Genomic DNA, 23,357 nt, shown 5'->3' on the forward strand with positions numbered 1-23,357 from the left:
GGCTAGTCTGGTTAGCTAAAGAGCCCTAGGAATCTGCCAGTCTCCCCTTCCTCATCTTTGAGATGACAAGTACCTGTTACCATACCTGGCTTTTTTTTTTTCTTTCTTTCTTTTTCTTTTTTTAACATGGGTTCAAGAATTGAAGGCAGGAAGTCAGGGCTTCAGTGAGCAGGCTCTGTTTGATCTTTAACTTACCCACTGAACTGCCAGGGGTTTCGTATAGGTGCCACCTATTGTCTGTGGCTGACTGCCAACTTCCAGGGAGGCCTGTGTGGAGAGCCTGGCCTCCTTGAGCCCACAGAAGGCTGGAGGCCTGACCAGAATGGAAACTGCATAGCCAAACAGCATGATCTCACCAGGTGTCCCTGGGGAAGGACTTCCTGCTATTTTCATCCAAATTGGGCTTTTTGTTTTTGCACACGTGTGACTGAACTGAATTCACTCCAACTGCACACAACTTCCGGATGTGTTTATTTTCCCCCACGTCCTCTCATTCATAACACCAGCAAGCCCAGATTTAAAACACCTCTGGGGTGAGGAGAGGGGATTCTGTTTTTCTGAGTTTTCAAGTTACTGGGTTAACATTTTTTTCCCTTCTGGTGGAATCTAATGAATCTAGGTCCTGTGCTCCAGCCAGGGTTTCCCAAGCTCTGTTGCTTTCCACTCTTAATGGACTCCTCCGCTCTCCCTGTAGGGGTTCATCTGTGATGGTCATTGCCCCAGTGTAGGTCCCAGAGTTGAACTGTGAGGAAAAGAGTTCTGGTAGCCTGGAGCTCTTGTTATAGTGAGAGGGGAAACAGGGAGTGAACCGTTGGTTAGTGTACAGTGTATCAAATAATGAGAACTGTATACAGGAAGCAAAACACTGGGCTCAGGAAGAGCGGGGTGGGGGTGGGAGGGAGCCGATGTTGATGAACAGTAGTTAGGAATGACCATGGGAAATCTGAGCAGAGGCCTGAAGGAGTAAGCTGTTGAGACAGCTGAGGGAGACAGTTTCAGGGAGGGAATAGTCAAGTTCAGAGTCCTGTAGATTATGAGGATTTCAGCATCGGTGTCCCACTTCCTTGTGTCTCCCTATTAATTGGATTCTCTGGCCTCTCAGGAGCCATGGACAAAGGTTTCTGAGACAATGGTGAGGGGAAGGAGATTGAAATTTGCTTTTCATCACTCTGAGGTGTCTGGCTTTCCCCCTATCGATTCAAAGTCCTCGTGCTAATGCACAGCCCGAAATAGCAGTGAGCGGGCCCTTAATGGAATTCACACATGGAGAAATCAACGCCAAGAATGGTGCGGACAGGGGAGCAGGGGGAGGGGTCAGAAATGGGACGAGGCGGGGCGGAGCTTTAGCGGAGTCAACAGCCATGGGGCAACATTTTCTCCACTTGGAAGCAGCTCAGGATAAGCTGATCACAGCCCCTTTTCTGTGGAGCGCTGGCAAAACAGAAATGACCCTGTGAGAAAGGGAGCACGTGGCTTCACGGTGTGGCTTGCGCTCAGATGCTGACCTTATCATTCAGCAGCGACATGTTCTCTCTCTTTAAGCCTCAGTCCCTTGGCCCAGGACTATAATCACAATCCTGCCTCTCAGAGCCGTGAGGAGGCAGAGATGCTGCGTGTGTGGAAAGGACCTAACTCAGAGTCTAGCGTACATTTAGTAAAAAGCAACTATTATTTCTTGCTCAGCTGTTTGCAAATTGCATAAGTGGGGGCATGCTCACTATAAAACATAGAAGGGCCGAGCAAATAAAGAGGTGGAGTGCACTGCTGCCTGATGGGATTTTCTAGTCCTTTCTTGCTTGTTCCTCTGAGAACTTGGATTCTGTCAATGAGCAGTCTCAGGGAAGCTGATAGAGACTTCTAGTGTAGCTGAAAAAGAAAAAAATTAAAAATATTTATATTTGTTTTACGTGCATGAGTGTTTTGCCTGCATGTGTGTATGAGTACCATGTGTGTGCCTGGTACCCTCAGTAGTATCAGATCCTCTGGAACTGGAGTTACAGAAGGTTTTAAACCGCCATGTGGGTGCTAGGAATAGAAGCTGGGTCCTCTGGAAGAGTAGTCAATCTCTTAGCCTCTAAGGCATATTTCCAGCCTCCAGAAAAAAGGTTTTTACCATATAAACCGTTCTGTTAAATTTATTGTATACACCCGAGTGTCATGAAAACTATACTGCTCAGTCTCAGAGAAGCATTATAATTTATTTACTATAATATCTAACATTTACAAGCTACATACCTTGGGACCATTGCCTAGTTGTTAGGAGACAGTCACTTGTCACCCAGGCACCCCGTCTGGTGGACACAGTCCTAAGCTCAAAGAAATAACGTAGAGTTGACGGACACACCAGCCCACCCTCCTGAACCTCAACCTTCTCATCTGTCAAATGGGGTTTTTGTTTGAGTTGGGCTTAGAGAGCCTCTTGAGTCTATGTAAAGGACACTGTGTGCGTGGCAAAGTGAAGTTCCTGCTTCAGGAGAGCCCCCCCCACCCCAAACAGTGTGTAGCAGGATGATGAGAAACCACATCTCAAACCGTGTCCTTGAAGTAGGGGTGAACTGTTAGCTTAGGTCTCATTAGTTCAGGCAGCAGAAAGAACAGAAGGGGGGCCGATTACAGGGTAGAAATGACAGGCTCCGAGTCACAGCCTGTAATTTGGTGGCATACATCCATAATATTTTTTCTCTGTGACTCGCTCCCTCACTGAGGACTGCCATTAACCTTAGGGGCCGTGTCTGACAAGCCTCATGTGCTGTGCAATTAGGTAGACTCTTCTTATGCTGAAGTCATCATAGAAGACAAACTTCTCTAGGGAGCTGTGGACTCTAGTTCTCTTGCCTTGCGGTTACTTTTTCTAAGAGAGGCTCCACTAACCTTTCAAGCTGATGCCAAGACAGAGCTTTTGACCCAGTGGGCAAAAGCCAATGTATTACAAAGTCACCTTCAAAAACAAGTGAGGCCTGGGGATGGAGCTCAGCTCAGGTGCTTGACTAGCATGCACGAGGCCCTGGATTCAATTCCCTGCCAGCTATGAATTGGCCATGGTGGTACATGCCTGAAATCCCAGCACTCCAGAGGTGGAGGAGGGAGGGTCAGCAGTTCAAGGCCATCCTCTCCTACACTTGAGATTGAACACAACTGGGCTATATGAGACCCTGTCTTAAAAACAGCCAAAACAACCAAAGGAGAAACAGTGTCAGCACTATCTGGGTGGCCATGTCGGTCTTGCCACTCGTCCCCTGGGCACACCCTGCGGCTGACTCTTCTCTCTTGAGGATAATACTCTCCTGACTTGAGTTCAAACCATAGTAATGTTTAGATTTGGTCTCAAGAAGGGGTGTGGCAGGCGGTGGCAGCCCATACTGTTGGAGTTGCATGCACTAGGCAAAGGCAGGCCCATCTCAGGGAGTTCAAGGCCAGTCTGGTCTACAGAGCAAGTTCTAGGACAGCCAGGGCTTCACAAAGAAACTAAGAAACACAAAACATGCATGTATGTGCACGCGCGCGCGCACACACACACACACACACACACACACACACACACACACGGGGTGGGGGGATGGTGTGGGGGAGTGTCTCGTCCTTTGATCCTAAGGTACAAGGCTCATCACTAACAATGGATATCTGTGCTATGCTGTCATTAAGGCAGAACTTGGGCATGTAGAGCTTTAGGGGTTTGAATACCCATTATAGCTTTCGATGGGTTAGAGTTTTAGGAGCCTTAATATCCACTATGGCTTTTTGACAATAAGCTTTCTTCCTAGCTCAGATATTATAGGACAGGAGATTGATTTTATTGTCCTGAAACTTGAGAGTCAGTCTAGAAAATTAAGTCATTTCTGAATTGTTTTGGTTTTGCCTGTCTTCCTTCCTCCCTCCCTCCCTCCCTCCTTCTTTCCTTCCTTTCTTTTTCTAAAGACTAGATCTTACTCTGTAGCCCAGGATGTGACCAAGCTCATGACAGGCCTCTGCCCTCCTCTTCCCAAGTAATGAGATTACAGGCAGGAGCCGCCACCACACCCGCTAACGGCCACTTGTTATCAGCCTCCTGAGTCTCTTCTCTTTCCCCTTAGCCCTAGTTGGATCGTTTAATGATAGTGGGACAGAGGCATGGCAAGTCGCCAGGCAGAGGGTTCTTTTCAACAGACAACTCGATTACTTACTGCCTCTCACTCTCAAATTTTTCTTTCTTACGGAGTTCTCTTAGAAATATTCAGCCTGATTCAAACAAGAGACAGACACAGCACTCCTGCTCCCGTGCTCCATCCAGCATCTTCTCAGATGGGGACAGATTTCAGTGTCTTACCTAGAGGCAAGGACACCTCCCTTGGACCCTGTCTGGTCGGAAATTCCATTGGTTGTTGGCAAAATTCAATTTCCTGGGTCAAAGAGACGCTGGGAAAGGCTTAGCTGGTGTCCCGGTGCCCTTAGCAGTCTGCGCTTTGCTGAGTTGCATTTAAATGAGTCACAGGCATATGGGTCACATTTCAGTTAAAATGCACATGGCCCAAGGAATTAAAGGAGATCGTACTTTAACCAAGTATTCGGCAGATCCCAGGTATTCTAAATGTTTTCACAAAGCCTGCATGCAGCTGGACTCCTGGTTCCCTGCAGTTAATCCTGTGAGACTTGGTGCCAAGGAAGCAGCTGGACGGCTGGGTGGGGAACGACAGAATTTGATGAGAGCTGCCTGTGGGTATCTGAATATTTCCACAGACATTTTTCTGGGTGGGAAATATGAAGAACAGAACCGGCCCTACTCCAAGGCCATGAATGGGTGCATGCGTTAATGCGAATGCGGAGTGCGGTGAGGCCTTGCCCTAGCGCGACCCGGAAGTTCTGTTTGGGTTGTCGTTTCCCACTGCAGCTCCGAGACAGATTTATTTCACTTTACAGTTCCCATGTTGTGCAGAAGCCCTGACATTGTAGAACAAATGGAATGTCTGAGGGTCTGATAGGATCTCCATTCGAGTCAGACTATTCTCAGCCACACTTGGGCATAAGCAGTCTGTCTGATTGCCATAGGCTGGAGGTTTACGTCTCTTTCAAGCTCAAGTATGGAGACGCTAACCCCTTAAGGCAGATATGTTTTATATGGTTTTGTATGGTGATTGGATCATGTCATCTCTGCCCTTCATGACTTGAGTTAGGTGACCTTTTAAGAGTCCCCAGGAAGCTAGAACACTCTTACCATGTGAAGGTACAGCTAGAACCAGTGTCTACATAGCACAGTGGTTCTTGGCCCATGCCAGCTATTCTAGAATTGTGAGACATTCATTTCTGTACATTCATTTCTGTTGTTTATAAGCCACTCCACCATTTGTATTTTGTTACAGCAGCCTGAGCAACTATGGCAGCATCATTTCCAAGTTACTGGAAACAATGCCTTTTGGGGGTCTATTGTCCAGAGTTGGTCTCGGTATTAATAATTTCGAGTGTTCTTATGAAAGCATGCCCTGCACAATCACCCAGGGTGTCAGGCAGCCTCAAATGGGAACGACCAAGATGTGTTGATACTGAGCCTTGGAGGCTCTGCTTGTAAGGCAGAGAGGGATTTGATCACAGGCAGGAGATGGTGGTGGGACCACATCCACATAGCATGGATGACACATGAATGAGCCCAGAGCGACTGGTAGAGGCAGATTCTCCTGTTGAAGCCTGGATCTTTGGTACAGTAATACTGATTTTATTCTTTTTGGGGAAAAAAAAACCAAGCTTCTGTGGTCTTAACCCAGCAAACCTAGGAAACAAACACAAAAGTGTTTATTTATGGCTTAGAGATGCTGGGTTATAGCTGTGCTGTTCAATGTCTGGTCAATGTCAAGTAGGTTTTCAATATGTGTTAAATTTATTTATAAATTATTTGTTACTGTGCTTTATGTGTATGAGTGTTTTGCCTGCATCTATGTCTGTGAACCACGTGTATACGTGGTACCCATGGAAGCTAGAAGAAGGTGTCAGATGCCCTGGAGCCAGAATTATAGACAGTAGCACATCACCATGTGGATTCTGGGGAGGGCAGCCAGTACTCTCAGCTGCTGGAGACATTGCTCCAGTCTCCTGTGTTAATTTAAAAAGATAAAGATGTGTTCTCTCTCTCTCTCTCTCTCTCTCTCTCTCTCTCTCTCTCTCTCTGTGTGTGTGTGTGTGTTTGTGTGTGTCCATCTGTCTCTCTTTCTCTGTGTCTGTCTCTCTCTCTGTGTGTGTCTTTGTCTCTATCTCTCTGTCTGCCTCTGCCTCTCTGCATCTGTCTCTGTACATCTGTCTGTCTCTGTGTATATCTGTCTATCTCCCTGTGTGTCTGTCTTTCTGTGTGTCCATCTCTCTGTCTCTGTTTCTGTCTCTCTGTCTCTCTGTTTCTGTCTCTCGTGTGTTCGTCTTTTTGTCTCTGTCTCTCTCTGTCTCTGTGAGTCTCTGTCTCTCTGTCTCTGTCTCTCTCTCTCTCTCTCTCTCTCTGCGTGTGTGTGTGTGTGTGTGTGTGTGTGTGTGTGTGTGTTTATTTTACTGGGAACTAAGCTGACAGCCTCACCTGTCAGGCAAGCATTGATCCACTGAGCTATGTCTTTAGCCTTCTTTTTAACTTTTTATTTTTCAGACAGGGTTTTCTACTAAGTTGTCCTTGATTGACAGCTCCTATGTCAGCCTTCATCTACCACTTCCTTCTAGAACGTACTTTTCTGAGAATCTTGATGATGCAAGGCATTACCAGTGAAAAATAGTGACAAGAACAAAACGTTGAGAAACCTGTGTGTTTGTTACCTATCAGTCTTAAGTTCTGGGAACCTCTCTTTCTAAGAGTCCACTCTGCTAAAGGCCTTAGGGGTATCTAGGGATGGTGGTTGGATGTTAATAATGGTGACAGATGTCTACATCATAGGTCTGGTTTACAGCCCTTACATAGCTGGTTAATGTCAGCATCACAGTCACTGGATGAGATATAGGGACCTATGTTAGTTGGCTTGCAAAAGGGGTCTCTGAAATATTATAGTGTTTGAAGTTCACCAGGGTGAGAGGCAAAGAGATAGATGTGAGTCTGATCTGTTTGAGTCCAAAGTCCAAATTGATCTATCTGTCTTTCTGTCTCAGTCAGTCAGTCAGTCAGTCAGTCAGTCAGTCAGTCAGTCAGTCAGTCAGTCAGTCAGCTAGCCAGCCGGTCTGCATGTCTGTCTGCCTGTCTGTTTGTCTGCCTGCCTGCCTACCTGCTGGTCTGTTTCTGTCTCTCTGTCACTCCCCTACCCTGTGTGTGTGTGTGTGTGTGTGTGTGTGTGTGTGTGTGTGTGTGTTTGTGTGTGTGTGTGTGTGTGTGTGCGTGTACAGAGATACACATTTGTGCACGTTCATGTGGTATGTGTAGAAGCCATAGGCCAACGGTGGGTGTCATTCCTTTGGAGCCATCCATCTTGGTATTTTTGAGGCAAGGTCTGCGTTCTGGAGCTCAACAAGTATGCCGGAGATCCCCAGGGATCCAGCTGCCTCTTCCTCTCCAGCACTGGGATTGCAAACATGTGCCTCCCCATGTGTTGAAAGCATGGTTTCTGGGGACCGAACTCAGGCCCTCATGCTTGTCCAGCAAGCACTTTACTGAGTAAACTATCGTGCCCACCCCAAAGTCCAAGCCTCTTAACCAAGAAATTATTTTGCCTTTCCTGGCTCATAAGCTTTGACCTCTTCTTAGTTAACATTAGTCTAGCACCTTCACCATGCCTTTTCCCTTTCTTTGTGTATTAGTTACTGTTTCTCTTCTGTGGTAAAACACTACGACAAAGGCAGCTTATAAAAGGAAGTATTTAATTGGAAGTTTGCCCACAGCTTCAGAGGGTTACTCCATATTTTTCATGTGGGGGCAGGCAATGGCTCTGGAGAAGTAGCTGAGCACTCACATCTGAACTTTAGGCTGCAGCCAGATACTGGCTTTTGAAACAGAAAAGCCTACCCCAGTGACACGCCTCTTCCAACAAGGCCACGCCTCCTAATCCTTCCCAAATAGTTCTGCTAACCGGGAACCAAACAAGGCCACACCTCCTAATCCTTCCCAAATAGTTCTGCTAATTGGGAACCAAACATTCAAATATATGAACCTGTGGAGACCATTCTCATCAAATTACCACCTTCTCTCTTCCCAAGCCTTAATTGGATTTAGAGTGCCCATGTAATGTCATGGCATAATTCAGACTAGTATGACCAGAGCCTGGCTCCTATTTTCAGTAGAAGGTGGGAAGGTTAGTGTTGTCAGCTTGACAGAGTCTAGAATCACCTAAAAGACAGGACTCTGACCAAGCCTATGGGGGATTATCTTGATTGTACTGGGGTGGAAAGGCCCACCCACCATGCGTGACACCATTCCCTATGAATTGTGTTAGTAGAGGAAAAGCTGAGCAGTGACATGCATTCATAGCTCTTAGCTTTCTTATGATGGAGACTTTTTCTAATGTCTCCAGTTAATTTCTTAAATGTGATGTGGTCAGTGGCACCAAGTTCCCCTGGCTTGGTTTCCCCACCGTGATGCACATACCCATGCACTGTAGGCTAAAATAAATGCTTTTCTCACTTAAGTTGCCTTTCCAGGGGTACTTTTTTTTAAAATCACAGTAGTAGTATGAGGAAACAAGACCAGGTGTAAGCTTTGCCAAGTTCTCTAACCTCAGTTTTCTTATCCATACCATAGCTAATTGCAATGACCGTGGATAGAATTCAATGATGTAATGACCTTAGGGAACTTTCAGTGCCCAGTGTGCTGTGAGTGCAATAAATAGCCATTATTATTTGTATTCTGCAGGGTCAGGAAAACAGTGAGGAATGATGTAAGAGGGAATTCCCCAGAGTTGATTTCCAAATGTAAAAAGAAGAGTTGACCTTAAAACCCACTGCCCCAGGACGGAAACTCATTTTGGCTCTCGAGCTATGCCCAGGTTGACCTAACCGCACGCAAACATCAAGTGTAACAGTCGTGTTCTGTGTGGGCCCAACTGTACCTCTCTCTGGGCCTGTGGAGTCAGTCCCCAGGACTCCCCTAGTGAGGCCTGAGTCTGCCTGATAAGGCGGTTGGGATGGGCTTACCAGTTCCGGCCCTATCTCTTCCCTGGGCAGGCAGCCAGGACCGCCTGCACCGCAAGGAAGGATGTGCACCTCGTCTTTTGTCTCCAGCTTATTTCTTCTGGCTGCCCCTCATTGGGAGCCAGGGTAAAATGAATGGGAGGAAGCTGTCAGCTGCCCCGGTGGCCTCAGATGGACCCTAGCAGAGCTAAGGGAAACTGGGGACTTGGACGGAGTTGAGGACTGTTCTGGACTGCGAGCATCCCTACTCACCAGGCTGTTGACCTGAAAATAACAACTGTCCGGGGGTTGTGCTAGCTTAGTTTTTTGTCGTTGTTTTGTTTGTTTGTTTGTTTGTTTGTTGTCTTCTTGGTAAAAACTAGAGTCACTTAGGAAAGGAAAACCTTGATCGAGGAAACACTGCCATCAGATTGGCCCGTGGAACATTTGATTGGTTAATAATTGATGCAAGAGCACCCAGCCCACTATGGGCGGTGCCAGCCCTAGGTAGGTGGTTCTGGGTTGTATCAGAAAGCAAGCTGAGAAATCCAAAAAGAGCAAGCCAGTAGGCCGCGTTCCTCCATGGTCTCTGCTTTCAGTTCTTGCCTTTAGGTTCCTGCTTGAAGTTCATGCTTCGACTTCCCTTCATATGAAGAGTGAGCTGAAAGAAACCCTTTCCTTCCCAGGTCCCTTTTGTTTATGTTACGCAATAGATAGCAAACTAAGACACTTGTCATCAGTATTTTTCCACATTTGTCGTGGTGTGTGTGTGTGTGTGTGTGTGTGTGTGTTTGTGTGTGTGTTATATGTATTGGTATGTGGTGTGTGTGTGTGTTTGTGTGTGTGTTATATGTATTGGTATGTGGTGTGTGTGTGTTTGTGTGTGTGTGTTATATGTGTTGGTATGCGGTGTGTGTGTGTATGTGTGTGATGTATTGGTATATGGTGTGTGTGTATAGTATGTGCAGGTGAATGTATGGGTACATGAACCTATGTATACACATGAGAAGTCCCATGTGGTATGCTAGCTGTCATCTTCATTGTCTTATACTTTGTAGGGTGTCCCGCTGAACCGAAAGCTTGCTGATCTGTCAGACCAGGAAACTCTTTCCTCTTGTCTCCAAACCAAAATGTTGGATTTGCAGGCATGCATATTTATGCCTGGATTTTTGCTAGGGTGCTGAGGATTTGGAATCATATCCTTATGCTTGCAGAATAGGTGTGGTACCCCACTAGCTACCACCTCAGCCTTATTTTCATTCTTTATAAATGGAGACAGAGGAGTCCATGGGGATCATGATGGATCAGATGTTACTGTTTTTCTATCAAGGGAGAGTCAAGTTTCTGATCTCTTGTTACTAAAATTAACCCTGCAGTAACAGGTGTGAGAGTCTTTAAGTGCTTGACAGATGTTTCTATAGCACTGATTTATATGATCATGTGGTGGTTATATTTGAAGGCTGTACCATTTCACTTGTATATATGGCTGGGAGAGTATATTATGGTTACGTTTCCATATGCATCTAGGATCATTTAAAAATGCTTACGTGATATTATATTGACTACACATATAACTACACAGTTATCTTGTATTTTTAAATTTAATTTTAGTTTTTGAGAGTTTACTTATTTTTATTTTATGTGTATGAATATTTTCCTGAATACATGTCTGTGTACCATGTGTATGCGGTACTCATAGAGGCCAGAAGAGGCCATTAAGTTCCCTTGGACTGGAGTTAACAGTGGTTGTGAGCCACTGTGTCGGTGCTGGGAATTGAACTTGGGACCTTTGGGAGAGTAGCCGGTGCTGTTACCACTTCCACAATTAACAAATCACAATTTCGTGAACCTGAAAAATGATCAGGTTCATGAAATGCTTGCAGTTTTTAACTGCTTTTCTCGTTTGCTGGTAAGAGTCAACATACAGAGGAAGGCTTTCGTGGCTCTGCGTCTGAGGGGATGTAGCTTATCATGGTGGGATATCATGAAATAAAGCATGTGGTGGTAACATTTGGGTCTGGTCAGGAAGCAGAGAGAAACAAATGCTGACCTTCAGCTTTTTCCTCCTTCCCTCCTCCTCCTCTCTCCTCCCCCTCCTCCCCCTCCTCCTCCCCCTCCTCCCCTTCTTCCCCTTCTTCCCCCTCCTCCTCCCCCTCCTCCCCCCTCCTCCTCCCTATTTTAGAGTTATTTATTTATCTTTATGTATATGAGCACACTGTCGCTGTCTTCAGCCAAACTAGAAGCAGGCATCAGATCTCATTACAGATGGTTGTGAGCCACCATGTGCTTGCTGGGAATTGAACTCAGGACCTCTGGAAGAGCAGTCAGTGCTCTTAACCGTTGAGCCATCTTTCCAGAGCACCCCATTCTCCCTCTTTTCTTTTTCCTTTTTATTCAGTCTAGGGCCTCAGCCCATGGATCCTTAGTTCCTTAGATAAGCATTCCTGGAAACTTCTAGATATGCCGTATGCCCAGAGGTTTATCTCCTCAGTGATTCCAAATCCTCAAGTTGATACAATCCAGAGTCATCAATATTCCAGCTGTTTGGATGAATTTCATGTCCTCTTAGCAGGGGGCATTCAGGTTGTGTCTACCTTTTTCTCTTTAAGATTTTTATAAGCAGTGCTGGACTGAATTCACTTGACCTCTTTGCACAGCACTCCCCTGGCAGATATGAATCAAGGGAAGTTAGAGGTAACACATGCACATCTGAGGGCAAATTGCCTTTGGCCTCTCTCTATACCTTACATCCCCTTTCCCAAGATCCCACCCACGGTATCTCTTGAAACCCGAGCATTCCTACTTTTATTTCAAATAGCTTTATTGATACCAACCACATGTACCCATTTACTTTACCCATTTAAAACAAATAGTTGGATATTTTTTAGCTAGACAACGACCACCATAATCTTACCTAGAGTCATTTCCTTTGTTCCAGGAAAAACCCATTATTCAATGTTACCCATTGAATTGTGTCGCTATCTGGGTACATCCTTATGTTGGAGCCTGAGTCCACAGTAATCTTATTTGGAAATTGAGTCACATGCATTTTGTTAAGATGAGCAGGGTAACTGGATTCTGTATATAGAAAGGGAGTCAGGACACAGACATGCAAAGAACTGAGTTCTAATGCCATAAGCCGAGAAGCTAGGAGCTAGGAACCAGGCTGGGAAGGGCTCTCTCTTATGTCTGCAGCCAACAGAGGACCATGGTCCTGCTAACCCCATACTATGGTTATGAACATCTGGGTTTTGAGCCACTTGACTGGGGATGCTTTATTAAGGCAGGCCTTCCCCTTTCTTCCCCTCATCAGTCTAAGCCACAGACCTCAACTTGCTGTTCTAGATTTGCCCAATCTGGGTGATTCACATAAAACAATTATGCAATATACCATTTCTCTTCCTCTCTCCTCCTCCTGCTCCTCTTTCCTGCTCCCCATCCTTCCTTCTTCCTTTCCCCTTTCCTCATTCTGTCTATTCCCACCCACCCCTTTGACATAGTTTCTTATGCATTTCAGGCTGGACTCACTATGACGTTAGCCACAGCTAGCCCTGAACTCCAAGTCCTCCTAGCCGTGAGCTCCAGATCCTCATTTCCTCCACTCTCAAGTACCAGAACTACAAGGCTGTACCTTCACATCTGGCCGTTAATTGGGTCTTTTACTTAGGGTAGTGTTTTTGAGGTTTCTATGGCTTAGTGTGCCTTGGTATTTTTTTTAGTTGCTGTATAGTATTCTATCCTATATATATACCACCTTACGATGTCCCATTTATCTACCAGTTGATATATTTCCCCTTTGACCCTGAGCTAATTTTCTGTTCTTTGATGAGGAGGCTATTGATTGGGTGTGTCTGTCTACAGCCCTGTGCTAGGGGCTGTGTAGTGATGAGAACGGTTGAATTAAGCGCTGAAAGGTCAGAAGAGAGGGTGTCTCTGTCTGTAATGGCGTCCTAGGAGGATTCCCCAACAGGGTGCAGGGCACTTACTTGCAGCTCAGTTTTTGAGAATGGGGGCTGCTTTGGATGACACAGAAAGAAGGGATGAATGGGAGAACGAGGCAGGAATTAAGACTGGGAAGATGCTATGTAAATATTTGGTCTGTATCAAGGACTCAAGTCTTCATCATCTGTTAGGAATCCAGCACCCCTAAGTAGCCATTGTTTGACCTCATTAGTCATGTGTTAAAGGGAAAGGAAGGGAAGGTTGGTTTCTCCTTCCACATCTGGGCTTCCAGGAGATTCAAATGTCCACTCGATATTTCGTTCTTCCACTTTGGCCTTTGAGTTGGGTTCTCTTGCCTTGGGCTAAGCATAGCGGTCAGGGAGGTAAGTAAAACTTCTAGAAAGGTGCTTGAAGAATATTTGACAACTGAGGTCTGCTTTGAATGGGAAGCATATTTTCTTCCATCTTACCTTGCTGAAGAGAAATGTGGATTGAACCTTGGGGGGGAGTATGTATCTGGGGATTCCAGTCATTAAAAGGGGCTGAGCACAAGGCTAAGATGGTCCTGCCAGCTTGGATGGGTGGATGGGTGGATGGATGGATGGATGGATGGATGGATGGATGGGTGGGTGGATGGATGGATGGATGGATGGATAGAAGGATGGATGGATGGGTGGATGGATGGAAGGATGGATGGATGGGTGGATGGATGGGTGGATGGATGGGTGGATGGATGGATGGATGGATGGGTGGAAGGATGGATGGATGGGTGGATGGATGGATGGATGGATGGATGGATGGGTGGATGGATGGATGGATGAGTGGATGGGTGGGTGGATAGATGGATGGATGGGTGGATGGATGGATGGATGGATGGATGAGTGGATGGGTGGGTGGATGGATGGATGGATGGATGGATGGGTGGATGGGTGGGTGGATGGATGGGTGGGTGGATGGGTGGGTGGATGGATGGATGGGTGGATGGGTGGGTGGATGGATGGGTGGGTGGATGGATGGATGGATGGATGGGTGGATGGATGGATGGATGGATAGATGGGTGGATGGATGGATGGATGGGTGGATGGATGGGTGGATGGATGGATGGATGGATGGATGGATAGAAGGATGGATGGGTGGATGGGTGGATGGATGGAAGGATGGATGGATGGGTGGATGGATGGGTGGATGGATGGATGGATGGATGGGTGGATGGATGGATGGATGGGTGGAAGGATGGATGGATGGGTGGATGGATGGGTGGATGGATGGATGGATGGATGGATGGATGGGTGGATGGATGGATGGATGAGTGGATGGGTGGATAGATGGATGGATGGGTGGATGGATGGATGGATGGATGGGTGGGTGGATGGATGGATGGATGGATGGATGGGTGGATGGGTGGGTGGATGGATGGGTGGGTGGATGGGTGGGTGGATGGATGGATGGGTGGATGGGTGGGTGGATGGATGGGTGGGTGGATGGGTGGGTGGATGGATGGATGGATGGATGGATGGATGGGTGGGTGGATGGATGGAAGGATGGATAGATGGATGGATGGATGGATGGGTAGGTAGATGGATGGATGGATGGGTGGATGGATGGGTAGGTAGATGGATGGGTGGATGAATGGATGGGTAGATGGATGGATGGGTGGGTGGATGGGTAGGTAGATGGATGGATGGATGAATGGATGGGTAGATGGATGGGTGGATGGATGGATGGATGGATGGAAGGATGGATGGATGGAAGGATGGATGGATGAATGGATATACATTTGGGCAGAGCACTGCTAAGTCCCATCACCTTCTCTTTTCTTTTCTTCTACCTCCAAGACCATGACTAAACTCTTTAGCTAGGCTCCTTGGACATTTGAGGATATTTTCTTCCTTTAAAATTTTCTGCTTGGGCAATGGATCATGAGTGTTCTTGGGGGAAAAAAATCTGTGAGAGCTGAAAGCAGCATTGGGGACACTGGAGCAATATTGTCAGGGAATTGACATTTTATCTAGGAAGTATTTTGATTTTAGGGAAGTAAACTTTTCATTCTCTCCATTTAGGGCTCAGTCACACATATGTGTGTATGTGCACACCTACAGACACACAGACACACATACAGAGACACACACACACATAGATACACATACAGACACACACTCACACAGAAACACATACACAGACTCACATACAGACACACAACACATACACACTCACACGCGTGTGCCTGTGCGTGCATGCGCACGTGCTCTCCTGATTACTAAATACTAAATGAATAGGTTCTAGGCAAATTGGGGGCAAGTTGTAGTTCCTGACTAAATTCAGCTAGGGGGAAGTGTTAGCTTACAGCTCTCTCTCTGGCTTTTCTAATGGGAGTCATTAGGGTCCTGGATTGAGTTTAGACAACTCATTGAGAATCTCTTTTTCACTAACTCTTTTCCTCCCACCTTCTTTCCTTCTCTCCCTCCTTTCTTCCCTCCCTCCTTCCCTCCTACTTTGCCTGCCTCCCTTCCTCCTCGCTTTCCACCCCTCCTCTCTGTGTTGTGGGAAGTGGGTGGATGTTAGTGAATGTCCTTGGCTATTGGGTCTTCAAGTGCCACCCACCTTTTTAAATTTGTAATTGTTTTTGACACAGGACCTCTTACTGTCCTGAAATTCCCAAAGTATCTGTCTAGTGAGCCTCAGGGATCTTCCCACGTCCCCAGTATTGAGTGAGATTAAGCCTGTGTGTCACCACGCCTGACGTTTTTTTTTCAAATGTGTTTTTCTGGGGGTTGGACTCAGGTCTTTGTGCTTGCCTTGCAAACACTTCATCTGTGGAGCCATCTCCCCAGCCTTCTTTGAGAATTCTTCATTTTGTCCTTCTTTCCTTCTGTCCTGTCACCCAGCAGATACTGTGAGTGTCAGCTGTGTGTCCGGTGTTCTTGGGCTAAGTAGGGACGAGGACATCCCCTGTCATCAAGGGGCTTCATGTCTGGTGGAGAAGACACTAGACGATTACCATAGAGCAAGGTGAGCAGCTGGAGTGAAGCAAAGCAGAAGGTGCTGTTGGGAGAAGTGACTTACTGACCTAGATGAAGGTCTTCGGGACTTCTTAGAACAGTGGAGTGAGGAAAGAGTGCGGTGTTGCCTGCTCATGATGGTTAAATGTGTGTGTACCATGGTCCTTGTAAGAAAAACAAAGACCCAAAGACTGGGTAAAAGATGCAAAGAAGTCATTCTCTGTGGTTAGGACCGAGCAGAGGAAGGAAATGAAGACAGGCCTGGGGTGGGGGTGGGGAACATATAGGGATGATTTCCCAAAGGGCAGGGCCTCGCCGGAGTTTATTTTGAGAGCAATGGGAGTTGGTAGAAGAGGCAGATGGAACAGACAACTCCAAGTATACTTTAGTGTGACCCTTGTGGAGAGAAGGATGGATTGATGATTTGTGAGATGGAGATGGGGAGAGAGGGCTGAAAGAGAGGGTGGACAGACACAGGGACCTTCCTGTGATTTTTTTTTTTTTTCCCCATCAAGTAACGAGTGAGACATCGGTGTCAAGTCCCCGGGGTTTGTCCTTAACTCTCGGTGAGACCTGGAATAGGTCAACTCCTTGCTCAGGTCTTTGTTTTGCTCATTCGATGAAGCAAATGACTGTCGTCATTCTGAGAGTCACCACCTCTGTGGGATTGTAGCAAGACCTGTTAGGGAAATTGCTGCAAAAACTCAACTTCTGTCTCCATCATCCACACCTGCCTCCCCCAGGTCCCCCTCCTTGTCTGAACTTTAGTGTGTGTGTGCGTGCGTGTGTGCGTGTGTGTGTGTGTGTGTGTGTGTGTGTGTGTGTGTGTGTGTGCGTGTATTCATGGGGGAAGCCCCCTGCACATGTAGAGGACAGGGGTTGGTATCTGTTGTCATTCTAGCTCATTGCCTCCTTGCTTCTAAAGATAAGGTCTTATCAGGCTGGGAGCTCGCCAGTTGTCTAGACCGTCAGGTGAGCAAGCCTCCAGGCATCCTTCTGTCTCCCTGTCTTTCAGTGAAGAGTGGGATCTGAAGGCAGGCAGGCCCTCATGCTCACACATGAAGGCAGGCAGGCCCTCATGCTCACACATGAAGGCAGGCAGGCCCTCATGCTCACACAGCAAGCCAGTTTCCTGCTTTGCCATCTCCCCAGCCCTTACTCTTCCAGAATCCTAAGTGCTTCATTTCTCAGCAGCAGGCCAGTGTTCTCCCTTTGCCCGTCCAGCAGTAGGGACTTCACTTGGGAGCCCTGCTGGGGGGTTAGGGGTGGGGGTGTGTGTCTCATATTGGCTTTTGTGGCAAACAATAATACCTTTGAGTGGGTGAAGCTTAGCTAGGCGCTCCTCAGCTTCTTGACTAAGCTGGGTCTTTCTGGGTCTCTATGACCTAAGGACTGAAAGCTCTTGTCCAGTCTTTTCCATGGCTTCCATGGGTCCCCATGGGTTTCTTCCCATCCCCCCAGGTAGCGTGTTTGGAGAAAACTGGCAGGGACCTCATATTCTCCTCTTGCATCAGCCTCCCTCGGGAGAGGTCCAGATGGACCAAGTGGCTATAATGGCTGCATTATATCAAGCATAGTTTCTTTTCCTTTTTTTTTTTTCTCAAAACCATTCTGGAGAAAGGAATTCTGGGAAAAAGAATTCCTTTGGAGAGACACTGAATCACAAAGGAAAGAGTGATCTAAGCTCGGCAGGGCCACAGGGGCCCTGTTTCGGGAAGCCCTTCATTGCTTGCCTTAACCAAGTTCTAGATTTAGGGCCTACGCGAAGGTCAGACTAGATTCTGAGAACTGGAGTATAGCAATGTGGTTGGGAAGAGTGGGTCGAGAGACTCTCAGCTCCTGGTGTCTAGGCCAGCCTTGACTTCAGCACATATACACAAACTTGACAGCAGCCACACAATCACACACATCCACTTACGCACGGGAATACACGTAATGCATATGTGCACTCTTCCCCTCATAGTTTTATTTTTTTTTCTTTTCTTTTTCTTTTTCTTTTTTTTTTTCTTCTTTTTCTGGAGCTGGGGACCGAACCCAGGGCCTTGCGCTTACTAGGCAAGCGCTCTACCACTGAGCTAAATCCCCAACCCCTCATAGTTTTATAAATACAAGAAAATGGAAGTTGGCTTTCATACCAGTTCTAAAAAGAAGGAAGGCAGGTTGTGAAATTCGGCCTGAGTTTCTAGGGACTTTCTGGTAAAACCTGCCTTCACAAGGCCTGTCAGCTCCTCCCCGATGGCTAAGGTTCCTAACTCAGCTGCTTTCAAGTGCTTTCCTGGACAACCTCTTCTGATCTGCATCCTGAGAGAGAGGCTGGCCCCCGCTGGGTAGGAATGGTACCTGTCTTTGAGGGCTTAAGTCTCAATAGTCCCCTAGCACAGTGCCTGGAGTCTGACTGACTTAGTCAATATTTGTGGTGTGAGGTGTGTTGCAGATGTAGGTCCTGGAGCCAAGCCCTTCAAGTAAGTGTGTGATGAAATCAGGGCGTGAGGAACCCAGGCTCTCTACAGCCTCTAACACACACTAGGAATGATGTTGGATGAACACCCTTCCTCTGCCGGCTCCTAACTTAGCTGCCACCAGGATTTCACACACTCGTGTGTACTGAGGTTGGAAACTGATTAGAACTTGCATAACGATCTGTTACTTTTACTCTTCTTGGAGTCCTTATCTGTAAAAGGGAAAGATTGGGCAGAGAGGATAGGACATAAAGATTGTTTCCTTATGGTCGATGCCTTACGCACGGATTCTATCCCGTGCAAAGGTTTGTAGAGAGGGTATGGACGGCATGGGCTCGGTTTGAACAGGATCCAGGGATGATAGGCCTTTTAGGACCTGCTGTCAGGTGGGGTGGGGGGACTCTGATGTGCATGCAGTGGTCTCTTGGAGACTGCCCCCCCCCCCCCCCCCCAAGGCTCACTCTTAAAGCCTCTCTTCATGGTATGGCAGTCTTCTCTTCCCTCCCCTGCAGGCCTCTGCAGCCTCAGCTAATCTGATCAACAGCTACTGTGATTATTTGCCAAATACTGGTTACTATACAGGTTGCTACCAGGGAGTATTTCTCGCTCTTTAAAAATCTGGTATTTCTGAGAAAAGTCAATTTCCCGGAACCATTCTTGACCAATAAATGTCCAGGATGGGCTAGGTACAGCTTCATTAAACAAACCCACAAACTCTTATCATCGAGCCATTTCCTGGGCCCCTCCGGTCTCTCGCCAGCTAAGCTTGTCTGATCCTGAGATGTTGGCCCTGTTTGTACTAATGGATATGGATGCTCTCAAACTCATGGTCAGGGGAGAGACCTGGAGAGGATTAAATAATGATCCTCCTGGCTGAAGGATAAACCCTGCTTATCCAGACCTGCTTTGGGCATAACATAAAAAACAGCACTCAGGAGCTATTCGGAGGGATGGGAGGTCTTTGGAAATCAGGAGATACAGGCGAAGAGGGGTGTTGCTTTAATGCCTTGTTTAAAGGTGTCCTTAACAGGAGTGGAAAGACAACATTCCCATAAGTTTGTCTTTTAGAGAGCTGGGCTGGTGGGTGGTACCATCTTGCTTCTTAGGGTTGCTTTGGAAGTTGGTCCCCTAGACAACGGGAAGGAGGGGGCTTGCTCAAGTGGGAGGAGGGCTCAGCTCTTCTCTATAGGAACAACCTTCAGCCTTCCAGGGCCCTTCTGCGCCCTCACAGAGGAATGCTGGTGCTTGAGAGCCCCTGGAATTAGCAGTGCCTTATTTGGCCATGGGGCTTTTGCAATTCTGTTTCCATTCCTTTGGAGTCAGAGGTAGACCAAGCAAAGTGCAGGCTGATTTGGGGGAACTTGATTCTCTTTTCCTCCTTACTGTTTTCTCCCTTTGGAGGACCAGCATAAAAGAAAATTATATGTGTGATTTATTTTTTTCTTTATTCTGCCCAAAATGTGAACTAGCACAGGTCATTTCATTAGAGTGACTCAGAGTCTGCTTTTCAGCAATGCTTCCTCTCCCCCACGAGCCATGGGCGGCACCGTTTACATTTAATGGAAACCTGGGGTGATTTTTTTCTACTGAATGGAAATATTTGCAATTATATAGTCGTTTACTAAAGCCTTAACATGCGAACATCCGATTTTACAGGGTTGTGTGAGTGATACCCTTATTCACTGTGAGTAGTGCTCCAAGCCAGGCCACTTCGATGGAGTCTAGAGAGTCTTTGGTAGGTCTTCTTAAGTCTGAGTCTCTACAGAGTTTCTCTCCTCCTCCCCAGTCCTTGTGTAAGGTTAAAATGAACCATAGTCATCCTTGACTTGTTTCATGGTCTGGAAGGACCTTCCTGCAGCTGGCTCTCAATCCAAAGCCTTTTGGGTGTGTCCGAGGTGTGCTGTCAGAAGCCTTCGGGTCACACGGCTTCGAATACAGCTGGTGCTGTATTTGTAGACAATGTCCTAGTGCAGTGTGAAAACCGGGGACAACCCTGGCTCCTTCAGTACCATCATTAGATTCATTTTAAAACCCACACATAAAGCCATACTGGTTTCTAGGTTCTCTGGAGACTTTGTGGAGAGCAGACTAAAAGGCTAGGGAGGGAACTCCGAAGGTTAAAAGTTGAGCTGAACCTAACAGAGCAGGATCATCCCTGTCCCCAGAGCCTGAACAAAACATCACCTGGGAAACAAAAAGATCTAAGACACCGATTTCTTACTAGTCCCTCAGAGAATATAATTCTCAGTGGGGCCGGATGGGGCTTCGTGTTTTCTTTTTTAAAACCTTTCCTGGTGTTGTAGAGGGATTGGACCGGAGTCCATGACCTTAAGAGTGTGAGGAAAAAAACAAAAGGCAGCCATATGACTAACCGGGCAGGGTGAGGACCCACCTTCAACCACTCCCTAACCCCCTACCCTCCACCCCTTCCTACCCCCTATCCCAGCCCCAGGGCAAGAAACAGTGAGAATCCGGCTCTCACTCCATGTGCACAGGCTCTTGGGTACTCTGAGGACTAGACACACGGGGAGCGGCAGCAGGAAAACAGCCTGGGAAGGAGCAGGCTTCTTCATTTTGTTCATGCCAGGCACATGGGAAGAGGGTGTTTTTCAAGGTAGTTTGAAAACCATCTCCGTACCACTTTGCCTATCAGATGCTGGGGGGACCGTGAGCGGGACACCACGAGGATGCTGTGTGGAATTCGCTAGGTCTCTGCTCTTCCCTCCAGAGAGGGGGTTTTAGCCAAGAGAACCATCTGACACTTCAGTCAGCAAATAGTTCGGCAACAGTAGTTAGTGGAAGCAGTTCTGTGGGAAGTGGTGATGGGTTTTTGAAGGCCGCAAGCCTTAGGAAAAGCTCCTCAGAGCTGTGTGCAAGCTATGAGCTTTGGGCCTTGGCTGGTCTAGTGATTCCAAGTTGCTGTGGGGGAGAAGGCCTGGGAGGGATGGTGGGATGGGTGGGATGGGATGGAACTTAGTTTCTTAGGTTGGCCTCAGAAGAGTTAGGGTGATGTTTTGTGTTTGTTTGTTTGTTGTTTTGTTTTGTTTTGTTTTTTTAAAGATTTATTATTTTTCTTTATGTGTCTTAGTATTTGCCTGAATGTATTATATGTTCACAATGCACATACCTGGTGCCTACAGAGGCCAGAACAGAGTGTCTGGTCCCATGGAACTGGAGAAACAGACAGTTATGAGCCACTATGTGGGTGCTGGAAACTTAACTGGGTCCTCTATAAGAACATGAAGTGATTTGAAACACGGAACCATCTCTCTAGCCCTCAAGATGGAGGTTTTGTTTGGGGACTTTGGGTCTGGGTGACAAGGGTTTTGTCCCTCCCTGTTTAGGGTTGCAGAGCCAGCCACTGTTATCACCATGAGGACCGTGACATAGCAGAGCCTTTTCTACTCTGAGCCTGCCCAGGGTCTCCTTAGGGCAGAAGGGGCAGGATTGAAAATAAGGGAGTGCAGCACAAATGTTTTATCTATCAGCGTCAGTGGGGCAGAGGGAGGGTGGGAATCTTGAATAGTCTTTCCCTCCTCCTGGATCTCCACTCAAAATCATTTCCTGAAAACCCTAACGCATGCCAGTGGTAAGTCAGCTTCCTGTCACCATGCTGAGCCAGCCCCCCTATCAGAGAGATGAGAGAAAGATGTAGTTGGAGAAGAGACATCTGGCCACTCAGCATCCGTGTATGTGGTCTCTTTTCTGGGAAGATGACAACAACTTTTGTCCTGAGTGCCAGAATCCCCCTGCCTGGACACACGGGCATATTCAGCCTTCTCTAGGGGACAGTGGAGAGTCTTTGAAAGCAGGGCTTTGTCCTCGTTGGTAAAATTATACAGATGGTGATGAAACATGACCCCTTTGCTTCTAGGAGGGACCTTCCTGGCCCACATCCATAGCCCATTCAGGGAAAAGGTTGTTTAGCTAGAACTAGGCCAGAATTTCTTACTTTAAACTGTCTTGCTCCTGCCCTGTGCTTAGCTGTTACCCCATGGCTCTTAGTGCAGATCTTTGTATTCAAGGTGCCTTGATCATGATAGAAGGCCACAGTTTCATGTTCTCATCTCAGAGAATCCGTGCTTAAAGAGTCTGGTTCACAAACCCAAGGCTGAAATCGAGCTCCAACAGGGTTGAGGTCCCTGACAAGTGATCCGGCCCCTTGTCTACAAAATGGGAAGCGGTAGGGACCCCTACCCCTCAGGTGTCCTGTTAAGGTGCAAAAGCAGCATGACTTAGCGTTCAAGAGGGTGGGCAGTAAACTCGTTGGGTTTCTCAGGTTTGCAGCAATCCAGGATGTGGTGGAGGCAGGAAGGTGGGGGGTCTTGGACAATTAGACCATGTATACATGTTTCTGAAGTTTTTTCAGAAACTTGTGGTTTAGGGTTTTGGGTCTAGGCTTGTTCTCATATCAAGATTACCTGGGGGTGGGGTGGGGAAGAGCTGTTGAGACAGAAGGCTGTACCTCAGCCTTTCCTTTTGATGTAGTAGGTCTGCGGTGCGGCCCCCTCCTTTGCGTTTTTTCCGTGTGGAGTAAGCATGCTTGTGTACCTATTCATGTGGTAGCCAGAGATCAACAGTCATTTTCTGTTGGTCTTCACCTTATGCTTTTCGACAGGCCTTCTCACAGAGTCTGTAGCCCACTGATTTCTGTTAGACGGGCTGGCCCACAGCCACAAATTCTAGGGATCCTCCTGTCTCTGCCTCCCTAGCACTGAGGTTAGCAGACATGTGCTGCTTTCTAGGTCCGGCTTTTTCACTTGATTCCTGCAAATCAGGTCCTTGTTCTCACACAGGGAGTCTGTTAGCACCTGAGCCACCACTTACCTGCATTTTAAAACTCTCTCTCTCTCTCTCTCTCTCTCTCTCTCTCTCTTTTCTAGTTTTTTGAGATAAAGTTTCTCTGTGTAACTGTGGCTGTCTTGGA

General features: G+C 47.1%; 1 protein-coding gene across 4 annotated transcripts in view; it reads left to right on the forward strand.

Annotated features, from left to right (window-relative positions):
- Adam19 (ADAM metallopeptidase domain 19) overlaps positions 1 to 23,357 on the forward strand; it is a 91,743-nt gene that overhangs the window by 12,138 nt on the left and 56,248 nt on the right. Inside the window, exon 1 of one of the 4 annotated variants that reach the window (XM_039085915.2) lies at positions 18,041 to 18,298. The exons of the other annotated variants lie outside the window; for them this stretch is intronic. Within the exon in view, the coding sequence (XP_038941843.1) occupies positions 18,207 to 18,298 (92 nt within the window). The 5' untranslated portion in view covers positions 18,041 to 18,206. Of the gene's footprint in view, positions 1 to 18,040; positions 18,299 to 23,357 lie in introns of those variants that run through there. 4 annotated transcript variants of the gene reach the window in all.

This window comes from Rattus norvegicus, chromosome 10 (genome assembly GCF_036323735.1).
Source record: "Rattus norvegicus strain BN/NHsdMcwi chromosome 10, GRCr8, whole genome shotgun sequence".
In the NCBI taxonomy this organism is placed as follows: Eukaryota; Metazoa; Chordata; class Mammalia; order Rodentia; family Muridae; genus Rattus; species Rattus norvegicus.